This window comes from Rosa rugosa, chromosome 2, assembly GCF_958449725.1.
Source record: "Rosa rugosa chromosome 2, drRosRugo1.1, whole genome shotgun sequence".
Classification (NCBI taxonomy): domain Eukaryota; kingdom Viridiplantae; phylum Streptophyta; class Magnoliopsida; order Rosales; family Rosaceae; genus Rosa; species Rosa rugosa.
Window position 1 is genome coordinate 26,683,614 of NC_084821.1, and position 20,924 is coordinate 26,704,537.

At 37.0% G+C, this 20,924-nt stretch overlaps 2 protein-coding genes across 5 annotated transcripts in view; one reads left to right on the forward strand and one right to left on the reverse strand.

The window, feature by feature from the left end:
* The window catches only part of LOC133733788 (uncharacterized), a 72,039-nt gene that overhangs the window by 18,319 nt on the left and 32,796 nt on the right, over positions 1-20,924 (forward strand). The window lies entirely within an intron of this gene.
* On the reverse strand, positions 518-20,505 carry LOC133733924 (cyclic nucleotide-gated ion channel 1-like). 4 transcript variants are annotated; one of them, XM_062161570.1, is made up of 9 exons: positions 19,874-20,505; positions 19,655-19,775; positions 17,609-17,680; positions 6,435-6,789; positions 6,052-6,303; positions 4,850-5,133; positions 2,389-2,503; positions 1,132-1,392; positions 518-957 (listed from the first exon to the last, which is right to left on the reverse strand). In XM_062161570.1, exons 3-9 carry the CDS (start codon positions 17,653-17,655, stop codon positions 526-528), a joined length of 1,746 nt encoding a protein of 581 aa, XP_062017554.1. In that variant the 5' UTR covers positions 17,656-17,680; positions 19,655-19,775; positions 19,874-20,505; the 3' UTR covers positions 518-525. The 4 variants fall into 4 exon arrangements, with proteins under 4 accessions (XP_062017554.1, XP_062017555.1, XP_062017556.1 ...); XM_062161571.1 differs by lacking the exon at positions 17,609-17,680 and having other exon boundaries at positions 19,874-20,504; XM_062161572.1 differs by lacking the exons at positions 17,609-17,680; positions 19,655-19,775; positions 19,874-20,505 and adding an exon at positions 16,608-17,587.

The following is a 20,924-nucleotide window of genomic DNA, read 5'->3' on the forward strand; positions in this document are numbered from 1 at the left end:
TTTATCTTTTTCAATTTTTTCTTTTACCACACGCTTTACTTTTGGCTGCGGTTCATTAGGGAGCCCATATTTAAGTAACATGGAATGTAATTTTGGTTCTATGATTGTTAACATCATCTTCTATCGATCGGAGAATATTTGATGCAGTCGTTCTCGGAGAATATTTGATGATTGTTATCATCTTCAGCTAGCATATTTTTTTTATCATTTTAACGCGACAATGAGGAAAAAATTGATTGTGTCATTTAAAATTTTAATTAATTCCATGCTTAAAAGTGGCTCAAAACAAATTCTATAAACGTAATCAAATTTATTTAACTAACTAAAATTCATAAAGAAAAACCTCTGAATAAGAGCATTGTATCTACCGCCAAAGTAAACTAAAAGAGATTCGCACCTTCATGTGTTTTATTTGAACAGGATACATGGCCTTAAGCTCTTGAAACGTCCTACTATCTAGCAAAATTTACACGTAGATCCTAAATTTAATAAAACACCAACCATTACAGGAATGAGATAAGTAAATTAGTTCACCATTTCATTATCGACAGCTATGTTGAGGATATTGCCCATGTTGAATTGACTCGGAAAATTAGAGACAACACGCTGTAAATCGGTGGCGAGGAGAGCAAACACTTCAACTTTGTTGTGGGACTTGACAGTTATGGTAGAGATCGGTAAGTTGGACAATTTGCTAGAACATCCTTCTGCCCAAGTTAGAAGCTCTTTACCATACAAACCATCTTTCTCTATCTCAAGTTGAATAGTACCTGAAGAACCATTTGATCCGCCATTATTAGTCGCATAGGTGAGTACACTGCCTCGTGTGACGAAGAACATCATATCAAGTGGCTCCCCCTCTCGAATAATGTAGCATCCCTTACTGTAGATCATTGGCTCAAAATGCTCACAGATTTTTTTCAAAACATCTTTCCCTTTATCTTTAAGCCCATCGACCTAAGGTTGAGTTTACATGTAGAAAAAGAGCAGAAGATAAAATCTTATAAGGCAAATCGTTTTACCAAAATCTTGGAATAAAAGATTTCATGGGAAAATTAGAGAGGGAAAGAGAAAGAAAGGAAGCGTGATTAATCTTGTTGCGATACTTCTTTTATGTACAGATGAACTTACTTTCTTGAGCTTATCCATGAAGAGACTGCATTTGATCTCCATAGCTAAATTTTCAGCTCCTCTTAAGGAAAGAATCGAAAACATATCCTCTACAATATGACTATCATCTTCCTCAAGTTTATGTTTTACCGCAAGCTTGATTTTTCTCTCCATCTCATGATTCTCATCAGATAGGCCATATTTATTTAATATGGATCGGATATTAGTCATTTTCATCTTCTGTTGGATAGTATATGATTTGCTAACTTTCTGCATAAATGTCTATTCCAAAACAAGTAGGTTCAATTCAGTAAACTGAAACATATATGGGTGCACACCATGATTAACGGACAAGAAAAATCAAACAGAATAATTCAGGTGTGTGTAAGTGTTGTTGTAAAATGAGAGGTTCTTCAAAACACGCTTACTTAAGCCTAACCTCAATTGTTACCACTTATTATTTCCTCAAAGCGTGAGAGTCAAATCAGTCAATTTTGTCTTCAAAAAATCTTAATATTGATGACTTAATATTGATGATGTTAATGTTTCTTATTGTTGGTCAAAAAATTATTAACCAAATGAGCAGGTTATGCACAGTCATGTTTAGACAAGCAAATTAAGTGAATATTTATAATTTCCTTAAATGTTTTCCTTTTGATTTTTTTTTTTTGGACAATGTTCTCCTAGCCTTTTGATGATTAAAGAATGAAAAATGATGCATACAGAATCTTGATCAGTAACTAAGTTCCTTATACACCTCAGTTTTTTTTTCTTTGAACCTCATATTTTACCCACTCTGAACAAAAATACATTAACCCACCATTCAACCAATGAGCCATGCTAAAAAAATTTAATATTTCAAGATTATTTTTGTAAAATTTTTAGTTTTGGATGAGAAATCTTCTTCTCATAATAATAGTGTGTGTATATATTTTCTACTTTCAATTTAACTACATGCACACATATTATGGGCTTCCATTAAGTATATATTAAGAGAACTCAATATGTCTGCTGGTGTATGGTAAAAAGACATGAAGATACTTAAGACTATATACTAGTTTTCAATTAATTCTGGCGGGTACTATGATAAATAGCAAAAATAATAAATATATAAAGCTAGAATTAAAAGAAATAAATATAAAATAATATCCACTATCTACATATAAATATAATATCACTGTTAACTATCTACTGATAGTTAGTGAGCTGTGACCTGTTGATTATTTGAAATAACCGATATCATAAATGTCACACATGTAATTCTTACTCATCACTGACCTGCACATGTCCCAAGAGATACATAAACAATCCCAAGCCACATATCGAAAAGACAACCACAAGCACGTTTTCCCCTCCATCTGTACTAGTAGCACTGAGGTTTGAACCAAAAGAACTGGAGAAAAAATAAACATAGAATACATATAAAATATACAATGGGTAAAAAGTAATTAGGATTCGATGCATTTTAATGGTGAGCTATTAAGACCTTACCAATTACTTTAGTCATTAGTAGTCCACCCTAAGTCTTTTTAATTTATCTATTAATATTAAGGAGTAAATAAAAAGAAAAGGATTTCAAAGAAATATAAATATAAACAATAGCTTCGACATGTATGGCAACGTTCGCTTTGCTGCCGATCACAATATCAGCAACTTAGACAATTGTTAGTTATGACATCTACTGCAAACAGCCCGACAAAATCGAGCTCCAACAGCATTAATCCTCGCACTAACAAGAAGCTGATCGGGCACCAGCAGAGAAGGAAGATGAAAATAACCACTAATCAAAGCACTCGGAGATTGAGCTTACTACCGCCTAGCGGATCCAGGTCAATCTCCAAAGACACCTAGGGTAGCAAAACAAGACTGCACTTGTTGAGCCGCCAAAAGCCAGCCAGAGTACAACACTATGCTCTTAACACCCAGCAAAACCAACAACAGATAGGGAAGATCTCGAGTGTCGCAAAACATTTGATTCACCATAATTAGCGAAACTATTTACCAAAGCAACATATAAATTGAACTGCAACATGCCAGGTTTAAAAGAACTAGTGTAGCTGTGTAGAGATCAATTAATTTAATGCGAAAATTGAAGAGGACCCCCTAACATGTAGGGCTGTAAGTAGGCTCGATACAGCTCGTGTTCGACTCGTATTCTGCTCGTGCTCGTAAGATAAATGAGCCGAGCTTGAGCTCAATATTAAGCTTGACAAAAAAAGAGCCAAGCTTGAGCAAAGATATATTCGGCTTGTCTAGCTCGTGAGTAGCTCGTATTTTCCATGAATAGCTCGAGTTTGTTAAAACTCGGCTCGTTTGTTAAAGCTCGACTAATGAATATTTATACTATCAAAATATAATTTTTCTAATCTCAATTCTTCAATTCTTTTTATTATATTCCTTTTCAATTGGAAGAGAATCTGAAAATTTAAATAAAATATATTATAATAAATAACAATACTTCTGCAACAATTAAATCAAACCCTAGCAACCACTATAAAAAGAAAAGAATTGAGATCGGGCAGCCATAAAGTTTTTATGTACATAACTTATTGCAAACCTTTCAAAAAAAAAACTTATTGCAAGATTGTTCTTCCACTAATCTTGTTTCTTTTATTCTTTTTTATAATATAGGGTGATGAGGATTCAATGGAAGAAATCTGCTTGGAATAAAGGTATATACACGTACTGAACAATCTTCTTACTTTCATAAAATCATATTGAACAAGCTTTTTTAAAGTTATTAATATATATATATATATATATATATATATATATATATATTTCTTTGTTTTTATAGATGGTGAAGATTCGCTGGGAGTTTGCATGGAAGGAAATCTGAAGATACAAATAACCACCTTTGAATCAATATGTCGAAGGCTCCATTCTTATTTAATTACTTAAAGTGCAATTTTGAGTTGGATTCATCATTTTGAGTTTATTCTAGACAATAAAAGGTATTTGTATGATGGTTAGACATCAAATTTGGATTATTATTTTAAACTTTCTTTGTATCTTTTTTACTTTTTAAATTTAAAGTCAAATGAGCCAAGCCGAGCCTATTCAAGCTCGAGCTCGTCCAATAAATCAAGCCGAGCCGAGCCTAGCTCGGGCCTAAGAAAAATATTCAAGCCGAGCCGAGCTTGAACATGAAAAAGAAAATTCAAGCTTTAGCCCGGCTCGAGCTCGATAAAAAACAAATGAGCCGAACATGATCACCTTAGTATTCGCTCTGACTCGGCTCATTTACACCCCTACTAACATGTAGATGCAAGAAACTCTCTCTCTCTCTCTCTCTCTCTCTCTCTCTCTCTCTCTCTCTCTCTCTCTCTCTCTCTCTCTCTCTCTCTCTCTCTCTCTCTCTCTCTCTCTCTCTCTCTCTCTCTCTCTCTCTCTCTCTCTCTCTCTCTCGCACCTGAGTTGGGGGTGCTAGGTCTATGCAAAGGTGAAAAGAAAAGGAAATAATGATGATAATATTGGAAAGGTTATGAGCGAAGAGGGATCGGATGTCCAAATAATCTGAATAAAACCACACTAATAAAAAAGCTAAGATAATTAATAACTTAGATCTATAGTTGAAGCAAAGACCTCTATGCTCATAGAGAGGAAAAAAAATAAAATAAAAAGCTACAATTTGATCATTTTTGCATGATTGTTCAGATGACAAGTAGAGAAAAATGTTGGAATTTATAGAACGAACAATAAGTAAAACAAGTCAACGCAAGGTGTAATATGTGCAAACCTCATATTTCGTATGCCCCACGATAAACATTGCAAGAACTTTTGTGAAAAATTTGTTGATCTTTGCATGCCGGATTGTAAAGCATCTTGAAATACGCCAAAATCGAATACTTGTTTATCTAGTGGATTTACAGGGCAATGTTTATTTAGAAGTTTTGTGATATTTCTGTGTGTATTTTGAACACATGAAGTACTGAATTCACATCCAATTTCCATTCTGCAAGCATGTTCCCAACACTGTATCTCTCTTTGGATGGAGAAAAAATACCAAAATGCTCCAAATATCTAATCAAAATAAAAAAAATTGAATAAGTTTATCATATGTGCAAAATATCAATTAAATGCAGAACTTTTTAGGGATTGTAGAAGGCAAGTAAATTTGAAGGCTAAGATTATATACACAGTTTTAAATTGTTATAATCTAAGAACAAAAAAATGAGTAAGTTTATTGTACTCATATGTGCAAATTATCAATCAAATGTATAGTTTTTAAGGGATTATAAAGGACAAATAAAATGGAAGGCTAATAATAAATGCACAATTTTAAATTGTTACTATTTAAGTATATAAGTTTAGTACATGTGATCGAGATTTATTTTTTTCCCACAGTCCATTAGGTAAGCACTCTTGGAAATATCATTTAGTCAATGAACAATGTGAAATAAATGAATAGTTTTCCATGGTAGTTAAGTTGTACAAGATAAACTTTTATTTGTTTGATAAAATTGAATGACTAAATGATGTACGATTAATTACTCTTGTGAAGAGATTCATCTCTAAATGATGATGTAAGATTAAATGGTTTCGCTACTCAATCTTACTACAATATGAAGTTTAAATAAAAAAAGTTGGAAATAACTAAGGAAAGGTTGAAAATAAGGTTTCTAAGATTTTTCTTTGTGATTAAACATCATTTAAAAGTAATGCTAGATGAACTACCTTTTGGGGTACCATATGCATGCTATTTTATGTGGCAACTCATGTAGCAGAAAACCTAATCTATAAGAGAATTTAATTAAATAACATGGTTGTGCCACATCAGCTGCCACTTAAAAAGTGGAATGATGCATGTGGTACCCAAAAATATTGTTCACATAACATTATTCCTTTGCAGTCTATATATCTATTCGAACTGTAACTCAACAACATGTTAGAATATCTGGATGGAGCAGTTAAAACAAGTAGTGTGATAAGATAACATACATGGCTGGCAATAATGTACCCAATCATATTGACGACAATCGACAACCATTTTGAATGGACGACGATTGATAACCATTTTGGATTCCTGTCTCTCCTATCGCAAATGTTCTCCGTGTTAATTATTTCATTAAACAGTACATAGATGGGGTAAACTCGTAGAAGATATTGCAATGCAACAAGGGAGTTGAGAAACGTCATTATCTTCAAAGAGTTGGAGCCCCTCATGTTTGGAAAAAAAATTAAAATTGCAACCTGCATACGCAATATAATTTCCAGAAGCTTAAGTCAACAATATGTTGAATTGAGCTAGTTATTAGTATTCAATATGTACTGTGAAGATTATTGAATTTATTCCAGCTTCCTGGAAGGCTTCTCGAACTTACTTGTGGAATAGGAAGAATAGACACCATGTCATTTGCTAGCCTCAGCTTTTTCCTAAGAGAAGGGAACTTCCCCCAGCCATCCTTAATGCCAAGATATATTCTGATTAGGTGACAAACATCTCCAAATGATCGAAGAACAAGAGCTGCTATCTTCACTCTGTTGTCCAACACGACACACTTGGTTTGCTCGTTGATAAGAGGAGCATACAGAAACAGAGGATCCAGGAACAGATACAACATACATGATACGCCAAATATTCCATCATGACCGGAATTATCCAGTAGTTGTAATGGTGGAAAAAGGACCATTATTATTGCGCAGACTATTGGTACACCAGGGTGCTTTGATAATTCTCTGACCAAGAAACAGCAAACATGATTTAATCTCATCGGAAAATATGATCAGAATCAAGAAAATAAGAAACTTACCTATGTTATAGCCACTTAGCTACGGAAGATACACTAGTACGTCGTAAAATAACTACGTAATGAAGATATTGCATGCAACTGTTGCATGCAACTGGTACAATATATATCTGATGAGATCAAAATTAAAAAATAAAAAATAAAAAAAAGAACAAAATTATAGAATAGTATCTTAGAGTAGTTAATGGTCCACAAAACTTATGCACGTTATAGCCGGTTAGCCCCTGCCAGCGAAAATAAAATTTAAAAAAAAAATCAAAAGAAGAAGACTCTCATTGTCAAAGGCAGAGGAGAAAGAAAAAAAAACTAGAAGAAAAAGGCTCCCTCGATCAAAGGCAGAAGAGAAGAGAAAAAAAATATAAAGTGGGGAGCGGCCCACGTTTTCAACCTTTTCAATCAAAGTCAGCAAGGAAACAAAAAGAAAAAAAAGGAAGAAGCCCGCCAGCAGAAGAAGAGTAGAAGAAAAGAAAGAGAAAAAAAAAAAAAAAAAAGGCCCACGTTAGCAGAAGAAGAAGGAAAGAAAGAAAAAAAAAAGGAAAAAGAAGAAGACTCCCAGCGCCTAGCCAACTCCGGTTACCACAGGCTACCGCCGGCCACCGCCGATTTCCAGCCACCTCCGGCGACCAAATTCAGGTGACTTTTCCGACAATTTTCTACACCTTTTAAGGTGTGTTTTAAAGGTTCTATTAGTTCCCCTTTTTGAAGTTTTTTTTTATTGTTTTTTCTCTTCTTTTCTCAGGGACTTGCAACCTCCTTTTTCTACCCCCCTTTCTTCTTCATAGGAGAGACCAAAAGCCGAACTGTGGGGGTTTGTGCTCACTCCAAGCTTGGAGCCTGTTGAGATCTCCAAACTTAGAGTTTGTAGAGAATTTATGATTGACCACTTACATCATTGTTTCGATATAATCCAATACCTCTTGGAATCGGATTTCTTGGAAGCGACTACGCTCAGAAATCTCTAATTTCTTGGAAGCGATTACGCTCGGAAAATTCATAATTTCTTGGGAGTGACTACACTCAAAAGTTTTATATGTTTTTGTGGTAGCTTTTTCCACTCCGAAACTAACCATTTTTCATGTTCTCTTTCAGGATGAGTAACCTGAATAAACTGGATTTCGCTCCATTGGGAACAGCTGGCTCTCAATATCACAAGTGGGTTCGTGATATCCGCCAGCATCTCAAGGTCGATGGAATTCTAGATACGATTCTCGAGCCTAGCCAGGACATGTTAACTATTGAGCAAGCTCAACCTTTGGAAGCAAATAGAGCAACCTTGGAGGCAAATAAGGTGAAAGCCATCATCCTAATGACTCGTCATATGGATGATTCACTCCAGTACGAGTATATGAACAAAGAAGACCCCAGAAGGCTGTGGGTCTCACTCGAAGAAAGATTTGGCAACGTCCGTAACTCCCTGCTTCCTGAACTAGAAGTGAGATGACATAGCCTCTGCTTCTGTGATTTCAAGTCAGTTATTGACTACAATTCAGAAGCACTTCGCATTAAATCCTTAATGGAATTCAGTGGAAAAGATATCACAGATGCGATGTTGATTGAGATGACTCTCTCTATCTTCCTGGTCTCTGCATTGATGGTTGCTAAAAACTATTGAATCGATGTTACTGCAGGACGGATCACAAGGTTTCATGAGCTCATTGGAGCCATGAACGTCGCTGAAAAGCATGACAACATCCTTGTGAAGAACTATAATTTGAGACCCGTGGAAACAGAGAATATTCCGGAGTCCAGTTATAGTTGCACCCCTAAGAGAGGGCGCCAAGAGCGAAACCCTAATCTTAGGGATACTTCTAGACATTCTGGTCCATATAATCGCCCTACTAAGGAAGGTAACCGCCAAAATAGGGGAACACGGAACCGAAGAGGTCAATGTAGAAAGAGAGAGGGAGGCAACGCCTCTGGCTATGTTGGTGACGCCACCAACACTAGGAGTCATCCTTATGACGCTTTTAGAGTGCCTCTACTCACCTGGTCATATTTATTTTTGGAGTTACTGAAAGAAGTCAAACGACTACCTTTATTTTGCATTAGCTAGCATTTATTTGGATTAGATTCTCTTAATGGTTATGAAACAATGATGTACTCCGTTGGCTTATGAATAAAATTCGAGTTCTTTTCATTATGACTCCATTTTGATTCTGAGCATATGACTTTGTGACTATGATGGCTGGGCCATCAGAATTAGTTCAAGGATATGGAATGGCCCATATTCCTCTTGCCCAATGGCACCTTGATTACCTTCACAGAAACTCTCCATGCTCCTAGGGAGAATCGAACCCTATTGAGATATTCAAGCCAATGGATTCCATGCGGGAATGCATGTAGAGAACGAAAATGAGTTCCTTTTCAATACCTCTAATGATTACGAACAAAGACGCATCTTAGAGAAGTTTATGTGTCTTTCTAGTGGACTCTATGTCACTATTCGAGCTATTAAATCCAATAAAGCAATGAGAGAATATCTCTTGGATTTAGACACATATTGGCTTTGTTACGACAGGATAAGTCATCCTAGTCATGATATGATGATCCGTCTACTAAAGACTTCACACGGACATCCATTCTTTCAAGCGAAATGAAGCAAGAATCAAAAGTTGATTTCTGGACTAAATGTGACCGCCGCCGCTGCCTCTGGCGCCGCTGCCGTCCAACACCAGCCTAGGGCTGGCATAGTCCATATCCATGACGCCATGGATGGCATCCATCATGGTGATGGCGCCCCTGGTGATGCTGCAATCATCAACTATGCTTCAAATAGCGTTTCAGACACTCTGGCCCAACCAAAATCCTCATTGGTTACTCCTAAGGCCCCTCGCTCATTCTACAAAGCTTGTTCCCTATGAAAATTAGGACCGAGACCATCCTATGCAAAGGATACGAAAATACTCATTCTGTTCTTACATATATTCCGTGGGGATTCTGTGGACTGGTTCAACCAACTTACGGACTTTTAAATATCTCATGATGTTGGTTGACACGCAAACACGCTAGTCACGTGTTGTGCCATTGTCCACTTGTAATGTTGCTTATGCTACACTCCTAGCACATATCATATGACAACGAGCTCACTCCCCGGATCATCTTATTCAGTCAATTGGATTTGACAATGCTAGAGAGTTGACATCGAAAACTTTCGATGGTTATTGCATTGGGACTGATGTTGGACATCATATTCCCATGAACACACCCAAATGGTCTCGCCGAAACAACTACGATGGTAGCCCGGATATTGGTAATGCGCACCAACCTCCTTATATCCGCTTGGGGTAATACAATATCGCATGCAGCTATGCTAATTCGTCTATGACCCACTGCCACTCAATCTATCTCTGCGTTACAGCTAGTGACTGGGTACAAGTATTTCGTACTTACGCACATTTGAGTGAGCCATTTATGTGCCAATTACGCCGCCACAGCGCACTATGATGGGTCCTTACAGACGAATGGGCAACTAAGTTGGATTTGAGACTCCAACAATCGTCCGCCACTTAATGCCCTTGCTAGGCGATCTCTTTACCGCATGTCTTGCGGATTGTCACTTTGATGAGACAGTCTTCCCGTCATTGGGGGAAGATAAGAACATGGATGTTCAGCAGGAATGACAGGAATTGTCGTGGCCTGTCCCCACTATGTCTCATCTTGATCCCTGCTAAAGTGACGAGATCATAGATATCTGCTGCAATCATGCTTGCAAGGATAGACATCTCTACGAGAGGACGTAACGCCACCCTACACGAAGGTAGGTATGACACCAACGCCATAGAGAGTGACACTCTGGCGTTATAGGCCATGGCCCCAGCTAGGATGCGTGGGAGGCCCGTGGGTTCGAAGGATACTTTGGCACAACCCAATTCTTTGATCATCGACACTCAAAATCTGTCTCATGAGAATCTTCCGGATTATGGTTATCTTTGATCTCAACGTCAAAACCTAATCCTGAGAATATAGAGCTCTATGAAAATTACACTAGTGTACATGAAACGTGGGATAGAAACTCCATCATGGTTGATGATGTATTCACGCATTTCATACCACATGAGTTTGTTGAGTCAGATGGTATCGAACCACGCTTCGTTGATGAATGAATGCCAACGTAGAGAGATTTCGCCTAAATGGAAAGATGCGATCCAGGTTAAGTTGGATTATCTAACGAAGATGAAGGTTTTCGAGCCAGTGATGCCAACACCTCCTAACATAAAACCTATTGACTAATGGGTCTTCATTAAAATGCGTGATGAGAAAAAGATATGATAATCTCGCCTTATGGTGCAAGGCTTCTCACAAAACGCCCTGGAATCGATTATGATGAGACATATTCTCTCGTAATGGATGTCATTGCACTCCACTACCCTGTCAGTTTGGTAGTTTCCAAATAACTGAACATGCAGCTTACAAATGCGGTCACTACGTATCTCTATGGGGATCTAGATACGGAATATACATGAAGGTTCATGATGAACTTCATTTAACCAAGTCAAGTGGCTTTAGACCACGGAGCGCGTTTACAATGAGGTTGAAACGCTCACTAAAGTGACTACTTGATTAGGAAGGGATATGCCCACGCGTTTCCATAACAAGTTCTGGATTCTATCGCGGTTCATGTTGGACATGATCTTCATTGGAAGCCCTTAAAGAGTTAAGGGAAGCCGCTGAACACTTGAAATCCGAGTTTGAGATGAAGGATCTTGGGAGAACACGATTATGTCTCGGTTTGGAACTTGAGCATTGTGTTGATAGATGCTTAGGTACTTTGACAAGGTCAAGCCTTCAAGCACCCCCATGATCGTCCGTAGTCTTGATGTTGAAAAGGATCCTCTTTGTCCGAAGGATGATGATGAAGATGTGCCCTACTTAAGTACAATATGCGCATTATTGTACTTACCCCAATGCACAAGACCGAACATCTCATTTGCAATGAACTTGTTGGCTAGGTATAGCTCTGCGCCAACGCAACACCATTAGATTGGTATAAAAGATATCTTTCAATACTAGAGATGTATGACTGATATGGGCATGCTTTATCCCTACAGAGAGATGATGGTTTGGACCCATCACACACCAAGAACGTCGCCAACACTGGCCTGTGTCCTTCATCCCCATCCCAAAACAACATTAGTGTTTTGGAACGTTTTGCTGATACTGGGATCTCTTTGACCCGCACAAAGGTTGTTCCCAAACTGGTTATGTGTTCACCATGGGCAAGATCGTGATATCTTGGAGGTCTACATGACAGACCCTAGTCGCTACTTCTTCGAACCATGCAGAGATTATTGCTCTTCACGAAGCGATTTGTGAATGTATATGGATTGGATCCATAATTACACATGTTCGAAGCAATTGTGGTTTGAAGTCTACCACAGATGAGCCTACGAGCATTTATGAGGATAATGCTGCTTGTTTTGAACAAATGAAGCAAGGCTACATCAAAAGCGACAACACCAAGCATAATCAGCAACAACAGATTCTCCTCAAGATCAAAGTGAACTAGATTCGATCTGAGGACAGTGTGGCAGAGTTGCTCACTAAGTCATTGCCTAAATTCCACTTTCAAGAAACATGTTGGTAGCATCGTTTGCGGAAGTTATTTGAACTCCCATGACCGTAGTCATCAGGGGGAGATGTCTACATGTATGGTCTTGAAACGTAAAGGGTGTGTTGTGCTCTTTTTCCCATTCGACCGAGGTTATTTTTGTCCCACTGGGTTTTTGTTACTCGGCAAGGTTTTTAATGAGGCAACAAGATGAGCACCACGTTTGGGCGACACAAGGGGGAGTGTTTAAATAAATACAGAATATGTGTCTGGCCCAAACTCGAGGTTACTTGCTCTAGTTGAAATAGGATTTATATTAGAGATATTCTCGGAGAATCTTAGGATATCCAATCAATGTACGATTATGTTTCCATGTACAACTCTATCTCTATGCTTGTAATCCTCTATATAAAGATACCCTTATTATCAATGAAAGCACAACTCAATTCTCTCCCAATTCAGTTTTCCTAAAACAAGCCTTATATTTTCTTTTTAACCCATAAAGTTTTAATTATGGGTCCTTGACCCAAAGCACCAAAATGAATAAAAATTGCCTCACTTACCCCGGCAACAAATTTTTATTCCCTCTAACCCAATTTAAAATAAAATGACTATTGTGCCCTTAACCTCATTAATGAATTACATTTGCTTCCATCATCATCTCTCTCTCTCTCTCTCTCTCTCTAACCTAACAGAACCTCAAAGCCTTTCACACTCTCCTCTCAGGAATTCAAAACTTCCAAAACCAAATTTTTGTCACGGAATGAAATTCCAATCGATCTGAGCGATGCAAAGCCTCAAAACGGTGTCGTCTCACCTGAAGACAAAGAAGCTCCGGTCGGAGCTACCTTGCCGGAGGCTAACTTAGATGTCTCCGATTCTCCACGTGTGTCAAAAACCGAAACCGAATGCTCGCTGCAGTGAGGCCTCTAGTTTCTTCATGAACTCTCTCTCTCTCTCTCTCTATCTTCTCGATGAAGGACTGGGCCGACCATTAGAGGGGACTGGTACTGATGCTGGTGCTGGTCCCATGAACTGAGGGTTTCAATGGAGGTGATGCAACACTTGCCAATTGAGGTCGCTAAGGTCGGCCACAATGTCCTCCATCTTCATCGCCAATTGAGGTCGCCGGTTCTGCACATACTCTCTCTCTATCCCCCCGATCTATACGGTTTGATTTGAGATTTGATATCGGATCGCAGCTTACATTCGATTCGATGGTTGTGAGAAATGTTGTTAGTTCGAATGCAATTATTACTGGGTATATTGATGTTGGAGAGTACCTGATGGCATTGAAGCTTTTCGTGCAGTTGCTTGTGGACGAGGTCGAGTTTGACTCTGTTTCGAAGTTGGTTGTTATTCAAGCTAGTGCAAAAATTGGATCTATTGAATTGGTTAGGCAAATTCATCAAAACGTCCAGCTCTTCACGTCTCACAGTCCAACAAATTCATTGGAGAAGATGTGTAGGTGCACAGAGCATTTTCTGGGTACCCTAATCAATTTTTTTTTCTTTTGGTAAGATGGGGGCAGAAGGCCCATAATGAAAGAAAAAAGAAAAAGAAAAGTTTTATCGATGGACAATAAAGGATTATTAGGGGGCAATAGACGTTTGTTAAAGGGTTATTGGGGGGCAATAGATGTCAAACAAACGTCTATTGGGGGGCAATAGACGTCTATTGGGGGACAATAAATGTTTTGAATTGATGTAATATCTTTGTTTTTTTTTTCCTTAATCAAGGTTTTATTTGTCTAATTATACGGAGATTAGTTCCCATTCCGGCGACCAAAAGTTCTATTAGGGGGCAATAGACGTCTATTGGGGGGCAATACAGGTTTATTCAGGGGGCAATAAACCTCTCCGGCCCCATATGAGATCTCTGACAACATTTTTGGTGATTTCCGGAAAGGTATCATAAACCTCTATTGCCCCCCAATAGATGTCTATTGGGGGACAATAAAGGTCTATTGAGGGCAATAGACGTCTATTTGGGGGCAATAAACCTTTCCAACGACCTATGAGATCTCCAACGACCTTTTTGGGGACCTTCGGAAAGCTTTTCAGAGAAGTCCGATGGGTGGCGACCGGTGACCATATTCCGGTGACCGGTGACTAGTGACCGGACTCCGGCGAAGTCTCCTATGGCTTCTCTCTCTATGTAATAAAAGGGTGAGGGTAAAATAGTCTATAAAAAAAAAACATAATTGGGTATTAGCGAAGACCTTATTAGAGTCTTCATGGGTAAGGGGGGATTAAAAAAACTTAATGGGGTAAGTGGGAAAAAAATCCCTAGAATTAGGGTAAATGGACAAAAACCCTTTAATTTTCACTCAAACATTTAAAAACTGGAAAAAAATAAAAAGGTGAATAATTAAATAAAGAATTAGAAAAAAAAAAAGATTAAATATTTGTTACTCCTCAAACTTTTCTCTGAAAAACAGTTTAGTCCCTTGTTTTTTAAATTAAACTGGATAGTCCTTATTCTCTCTAATTCGCACACAACAGGTCCACACCAAGTTCAAAATGACTATTATACCCCTCACTTGCTCTTTTTTATTATTATTTTTTTCTCTTTTTTATCTTTTTTTTTTAATCCTTTTTTATTTATTTTTTCTGCTTCTCTCTCAGCTCTCTCTCTCCTCGCTCCAGTTCCCCAACCCTAATTCCAGCTCCGATCCCATTTCCAAACATCCCGCCTCCACCGAGCTCCACTCGTAGCCCGTTACTCAAACCACCAATCTCTCACCATCCTCTACCTCTTATGCTCCACCGAATCCCAACCAGAAACCCTAACCCCCAAACCGGATCCACATCTAATGCCCCACTTGACCTGCAAAATGGATGATGTCGGTTTCCTTTTTGGCCCAAACGATGATGCTGGCCGTAACGGCCCCGACCCAGAGAACTCGGAGTACAACCTGGAGCTCGAACTCAATGATGCCCACCAACCCAATTCTGGGTTGCTCCAATTTCGGTTTGCTATGAGCTCATTTTTCACCTACAAATATATGATGACGGAGGTGGCTGTCACAGCAAGTAGTATGAGCTCACAGCTCGATCCGCAACCTGAGATTGAAGATATGAAAAATAATAATAATAATAAAGGGTCTTGCTCCATTTTGCTCTTGCCTTGCGTTGCGTGCAGGGGGGGAGAGAGAGGCAAATAAATAAATAAATAAAAGAGAGAGAGAAAAAGTGAGGGGTATAATAGTCATTTTAGACCTGTTGTGTCAAATTCAAGAGAATAAGGATTAAATTGTTTAATTTTAAATGTGATGGACTGAACTGTTTTTTAGAGCAAAGTACAGGGAGTAACAAGTATTTAATCCAAAAAAAAATATCACCCATACGTCCATTCTTCTCATATGCTTTTCTCCCCATTCTTCTTAAAGCACCCAAACCTCTTCTGTATGGCTTTCTAGTATAGTATGCAGAAGTACAATTATGATGATCTATAAATTATATGATTCAGAAAGTTGTAGTAATGATCACTTCAATTGAGAAGCAATCAAGAAGACTGCAAACAAGTTCCATCAAATTATAAAGAGAACTCGCAGAAAATTGGATCAGTGCCAAGAGGTTAGGAAAAAGAGACTGCTGAAAAGGAAAATGACAAAGGTAGTGGGCTGCGGTTGTGATTTAATTTTTACATATATGTTTTACAAAATTTCTTAATTATAGGGTTAGTATTGGAATATTTGATAAAAATTTCTATTGTAAGATGAACTAAGTAGATAGTTAGGTGACAATAGACGTACCCTTTAATAAAATGATATGTATAATTTTGCCTCTTTTATACATGAGAATTATATTTTTTTTTTTTTTTTTTACACAATATTGTACAGTAGGTAAATTATATACACATTAGGGAATTGCCTACAAAGGTAAATAGAATAGTGTAGGTAATTAGGCTATTATTGTGAGTGAATTCCTGATTTACTTATACTATGGTAGATAAATTACGTCTAGCATTGCTGGTATGACCATATGAGAGAAGAATTTTAACTTATATACCTATATACAAATACGTATTAGCATCTAATTCATCTACGTAATTAGGTAAATTGATTAATCTTATTAGGTAATAAACCGAAAACAAAATAGTAATCGCAATACAGAGACAGTCAAAAGTACCACAAACAAACGAAAGTATACCAAAAAATTTATTAAAAAAAAAATCAACAAGTAAAAGCACCATACCTATCAGACCTTTTTTAGCATCCAGCACCAGGATGCAAGAAGGAAAACATGTAGAGTCAACAAAAACCACAAGACATAATAAGTACCTCACAAAAGTTGCAAATCACATATATAAAGAGTTAGGAAGGACTTAAATACTAAAAGACATTATGACATAAAAATTGAAAATTTTTTTTAAGACAAAAATAATTGCATTAATAGGAGGCCAAAAGCTAGCCTGAGAGATATATGCACCAAAATTAAATAGCTAGTTCTAGTCCTTCCAGGCTAGGAACTCACTTTTAACAAGTAAAAGCAAGTAAAACTCGTTACAAAGTACAAAGATTGAAGCATCTAAAATCTAGGAAAATGGTATTATTATTATTATTGTTATTATTATTACTATTTTAAAGGAGGGCTGTTGCGATTGCTCTCAAGTCTTAATTAATGAAACTGTAGAATACATAGGAAGGACATGGTGCCTTAAGAACATCTTTAGCAGACTCTCTATTTTGGCTCCTTAGTTATTTTGGCTCTTTAGCAGAACATCTTTAGTTTTTTATATATTTTAGCAGCTGCACCAGACTCTTAAGTGGCTCTCCATTATAACTTTTAGCTATCTCGCTCCTAAATATAGAGAGCGAGATGAGGCTCTCTATAATTTAAAACATTCCTTTTGGGTTATTTTATGTAATCTATAAATACATTTAAACTATTTAATCTTCATTTGAAAAATAATATAAACTCAAAATTAGCTAAAATAGAGGGCATTGATACAGACCTATTTTTAACGTGGTTAGCCAAAATGACATTTTAGCTATTTTGACTAAAATTTGACTCAAAAATGGCTAGCATTGCTAAAGATGCTCTAACCCCACAATCTAGGAAAACCATAGTCTGTGAGAAAGCATAAAGAAAAAAAAAAATTTAAATAATAAAGGAGCTTTTTCACGTCCAAAAAAAAATAGAAGGAGCTTTAATAGTTTAATTAGTTAAAGGATCGATCCACTTAAGAAACTAACCTTTCAATGTCATCATCCCATTCAGCGAAGTTGGAGAAGTTGGCCATGACTTGGAAACTTCCTTATACGTACCTGATCGATGACTCAATTTTGTAAGCTTTCTATTGAGTATGGATCGAGGTCAAATTTGGGAAAAGCAAGAGTGATAAGATATCACATAGGGGTCATCACGGGCCGGCTCTATCCTAAATTTTAGGGCTTAGGGTCCCACTGGGCTGGACCTAGTCAAAGTCAACAAAATTTAGGGTCGGGCCTAGAGTTAAATATGCTAACCGTTACCTACTCATTAGGGCACGACCGCTAGAGCGGAAAAGGGTCTTACTTTGTTTAACATAAAGAAAAAAAAAAAAAAAAAAATATATATATATATATATATATATATATATATATATATATATTTTGTCAAAATGTGGCTCAATGGTTATATAGGTAATCCAAGACTCATATATATATACACATATATATATATATAGATATACATATATATATATATATATATAGATATATATATATATATATATATATATATATAAATTAATAATATTTTTAGATATTAATTAAGGTGGTCATATTCAATTAATTATCTCTCCAAATCTCCCAAAATTAATAGTTGTTTAACAAAGAAAATAAAAATTGAAAGAAAAAAAATAAAGGTTACGAAATCAATTACAAAGTTATATGTTATAAGGAAAAAAAAAACATATTTAAGAAAATCGAAAAGGTGGGCTTAAAGGGCCAGGTCGGGCTTGTCCCTAATGAACTCAAACAAACTGAGCTTCATTTACATGGCCCATATCCTATCCTATTTGGGAAAGGGTTGGACCGATCTACCCTAATGCAAGGGTCAGGCCGGGCTTCGGCCCTACAAATTGGACGGGCTTGGGGCAGGCTAAGGACTCAAGGCCAAGATGATGACCCTTATATCACAGTACATTCCCTTCAAAACCAAATCTTAGACATATAACTAAGTTCAGCTAGGTTCAACACCACACACACACACACACACATATGTAAATTTTAGAGCTTAGGGTGGGGCAGGGCCGGGCCTAGTCAATGTCAACAAAATTTAGGGTCGGGCCGCGGCTTAAATATGCTAATCCTTACCCGCTCGAAAGGCCTTCCGAATAGGGCCGAAATGGGCCTAAAAGGGCTTAATTTGTTTAACAAAAAGAAATACATTATTTTTTATTTTATTTTTTTTCAAAATGTGGCTTAATAGTTATATAGGTAATACAAAACTCATTTTTTTTTATTCATCATATTTTGTGTGTGTGTGTGTATTGGAATTAACTTATAACGTTTATAAATATTAGTTAAGGTGGTTATATTCAATTATCTATCTCTCTCTAAATCTCTTAAAATTAATTATTGTTTAACAAAGGAAACAAAAATTAAAGAAAATAAAGCTTAGAAAATCAGTTAAAAGAAAGAGATAAGTTTTTTTTTTTTTTTTTAGTATGAAGAAAGAGATAAGTTGTACGTTATAGAAAAAAAAGACGCATATTTATAAAATAGAAAATTAATAGGGCTTAATTGACTTTTCAGAACTCCATGGGAACACTACCATTAAAATATGCATAGTATGAAATTTTTCTTTCTTGAGAAGATTATAAATTACTAGAAATTCTGCCTAGCGCGATGCCGCGGGTTCTTCATCATGCAACATGGACACCTATTTTGTACACAATGTATTTAATTGTTATATATATGCATATTTTGTCTTCTCTTTAATATATATGCCCCCACTTTAACCTTTAACAATTATATATATATATATATATATATAGTTGGGTCCGCCCCCATAGAAAACAAAAGCTGGGTCCGCCAGTGAACATGGACATTTACTTGAATGGAATCAGAAACCCAATTTGCAACTCCTCCTGAATTCAATTCCATAAATCTAAACCATACAGTCTTGATCATGGAGATTTGTAAGACATTTATAAATATGAAGGACTTGCAATCAATACCAATCATAAAAATGAACACATGCAATAAAGGAAATGGAGAAAGGGAAAAAGGGAAAAAGTTGGAGAAGAGTAGTGCCTTGAGTTTAAGAGAGAGAGGCGGAAGAATGACGGTGCCCTTTTGAAGAATTTTGCCAATGTTGTTTCCGAATCTACAACCTCCTTGGAAGATCTCCTTCTTTAAACCTCCAAATCAAAACCTGCAAATTCAAATCCAAAATACCAGAACGAGAGAAAAATTCAAAGTTGAATCAACAAAAACCCACAGGGATGAGAATCAAGGTTCAAAAAAACAAACCTAAATCCCTCTCCTTCTTCTTTCCCTGCGTTGACGACAGACAGTCCAAGAACAAAATTCCTGACACGGTGGGACACAGCGGAAACAAACAGCCGGCTGGACTGATGGTTTGCCTGAGAGCTTCCCGTCCACCTATTCTTCTTCTCTCCCTTGTTCCTCTGTTCCCTTCGCTCTCCGCTCAGATGAAACGGTGGAACAAACCCAAAACAGAACAGAGGCAAAAGTGGGAAGCACACTACTAGTACTCAATCGGAAAGAGACTTCTTCTGGCGCTTTTAAAAGTAGCCAATGACCCTTTCAAAAAAAAAAAGTAGCCAATGAAACATGACTTCGTGAAACACGACTTTGTCCCAGAAAAACACAGTAACAGTTCCCTCTGAGGCATGCACATTTGAAGATTATTCATTGCCTCTAGATTCGGTCTCGTCCATTCACATCTGCGATATTAGAATCAAGGGCAGGTGGACGTCCTTGGTCAATATTAGAATTTTCGTCAACCAAGATCATGATTAACACTGACATTGGACTCGACGACTTGCTATTGCTGGACCATGATTCACGTGTCTCCACTCTCCGCTAATTCTGCTGCTTTGCCTACTTGATTTGTTTGGAACCATATATAATAATACTCGATTAGGATTGAAGAATGCATTCACTGAATTGATTTGTTCTGAAGGCATATCTCTATCTCTATTAATAAAGCGAGCAGCCGTTTACTGTTTATCTTGGGGAAACTTTCGAACTTCCAATTTTGCCCCTGTGTGTAAGTAATCATGATTTACAAAGAGACAAAAAGGAGATAGGTGGAGATTTGCCCCTGTTTATTCTAAGGCTTAGTTTGGGATTGTTGTGCTGTGAGGGAAAGCACTTCTGACTTTGCTGCGTTGCTGTGAGGGAAAGCAGGTGAGTGTTTGGTAAACTATTTTTAGAAGTGCTGTGAGAATGAAATATAAATTTTGAATGTTCGATAAGTTGTAAATAAAAATTATTTTGACTATTGTAATTACCAAAAGGGTCATCAATGTTAAACAGTAGAAAATGGTGAAAACAA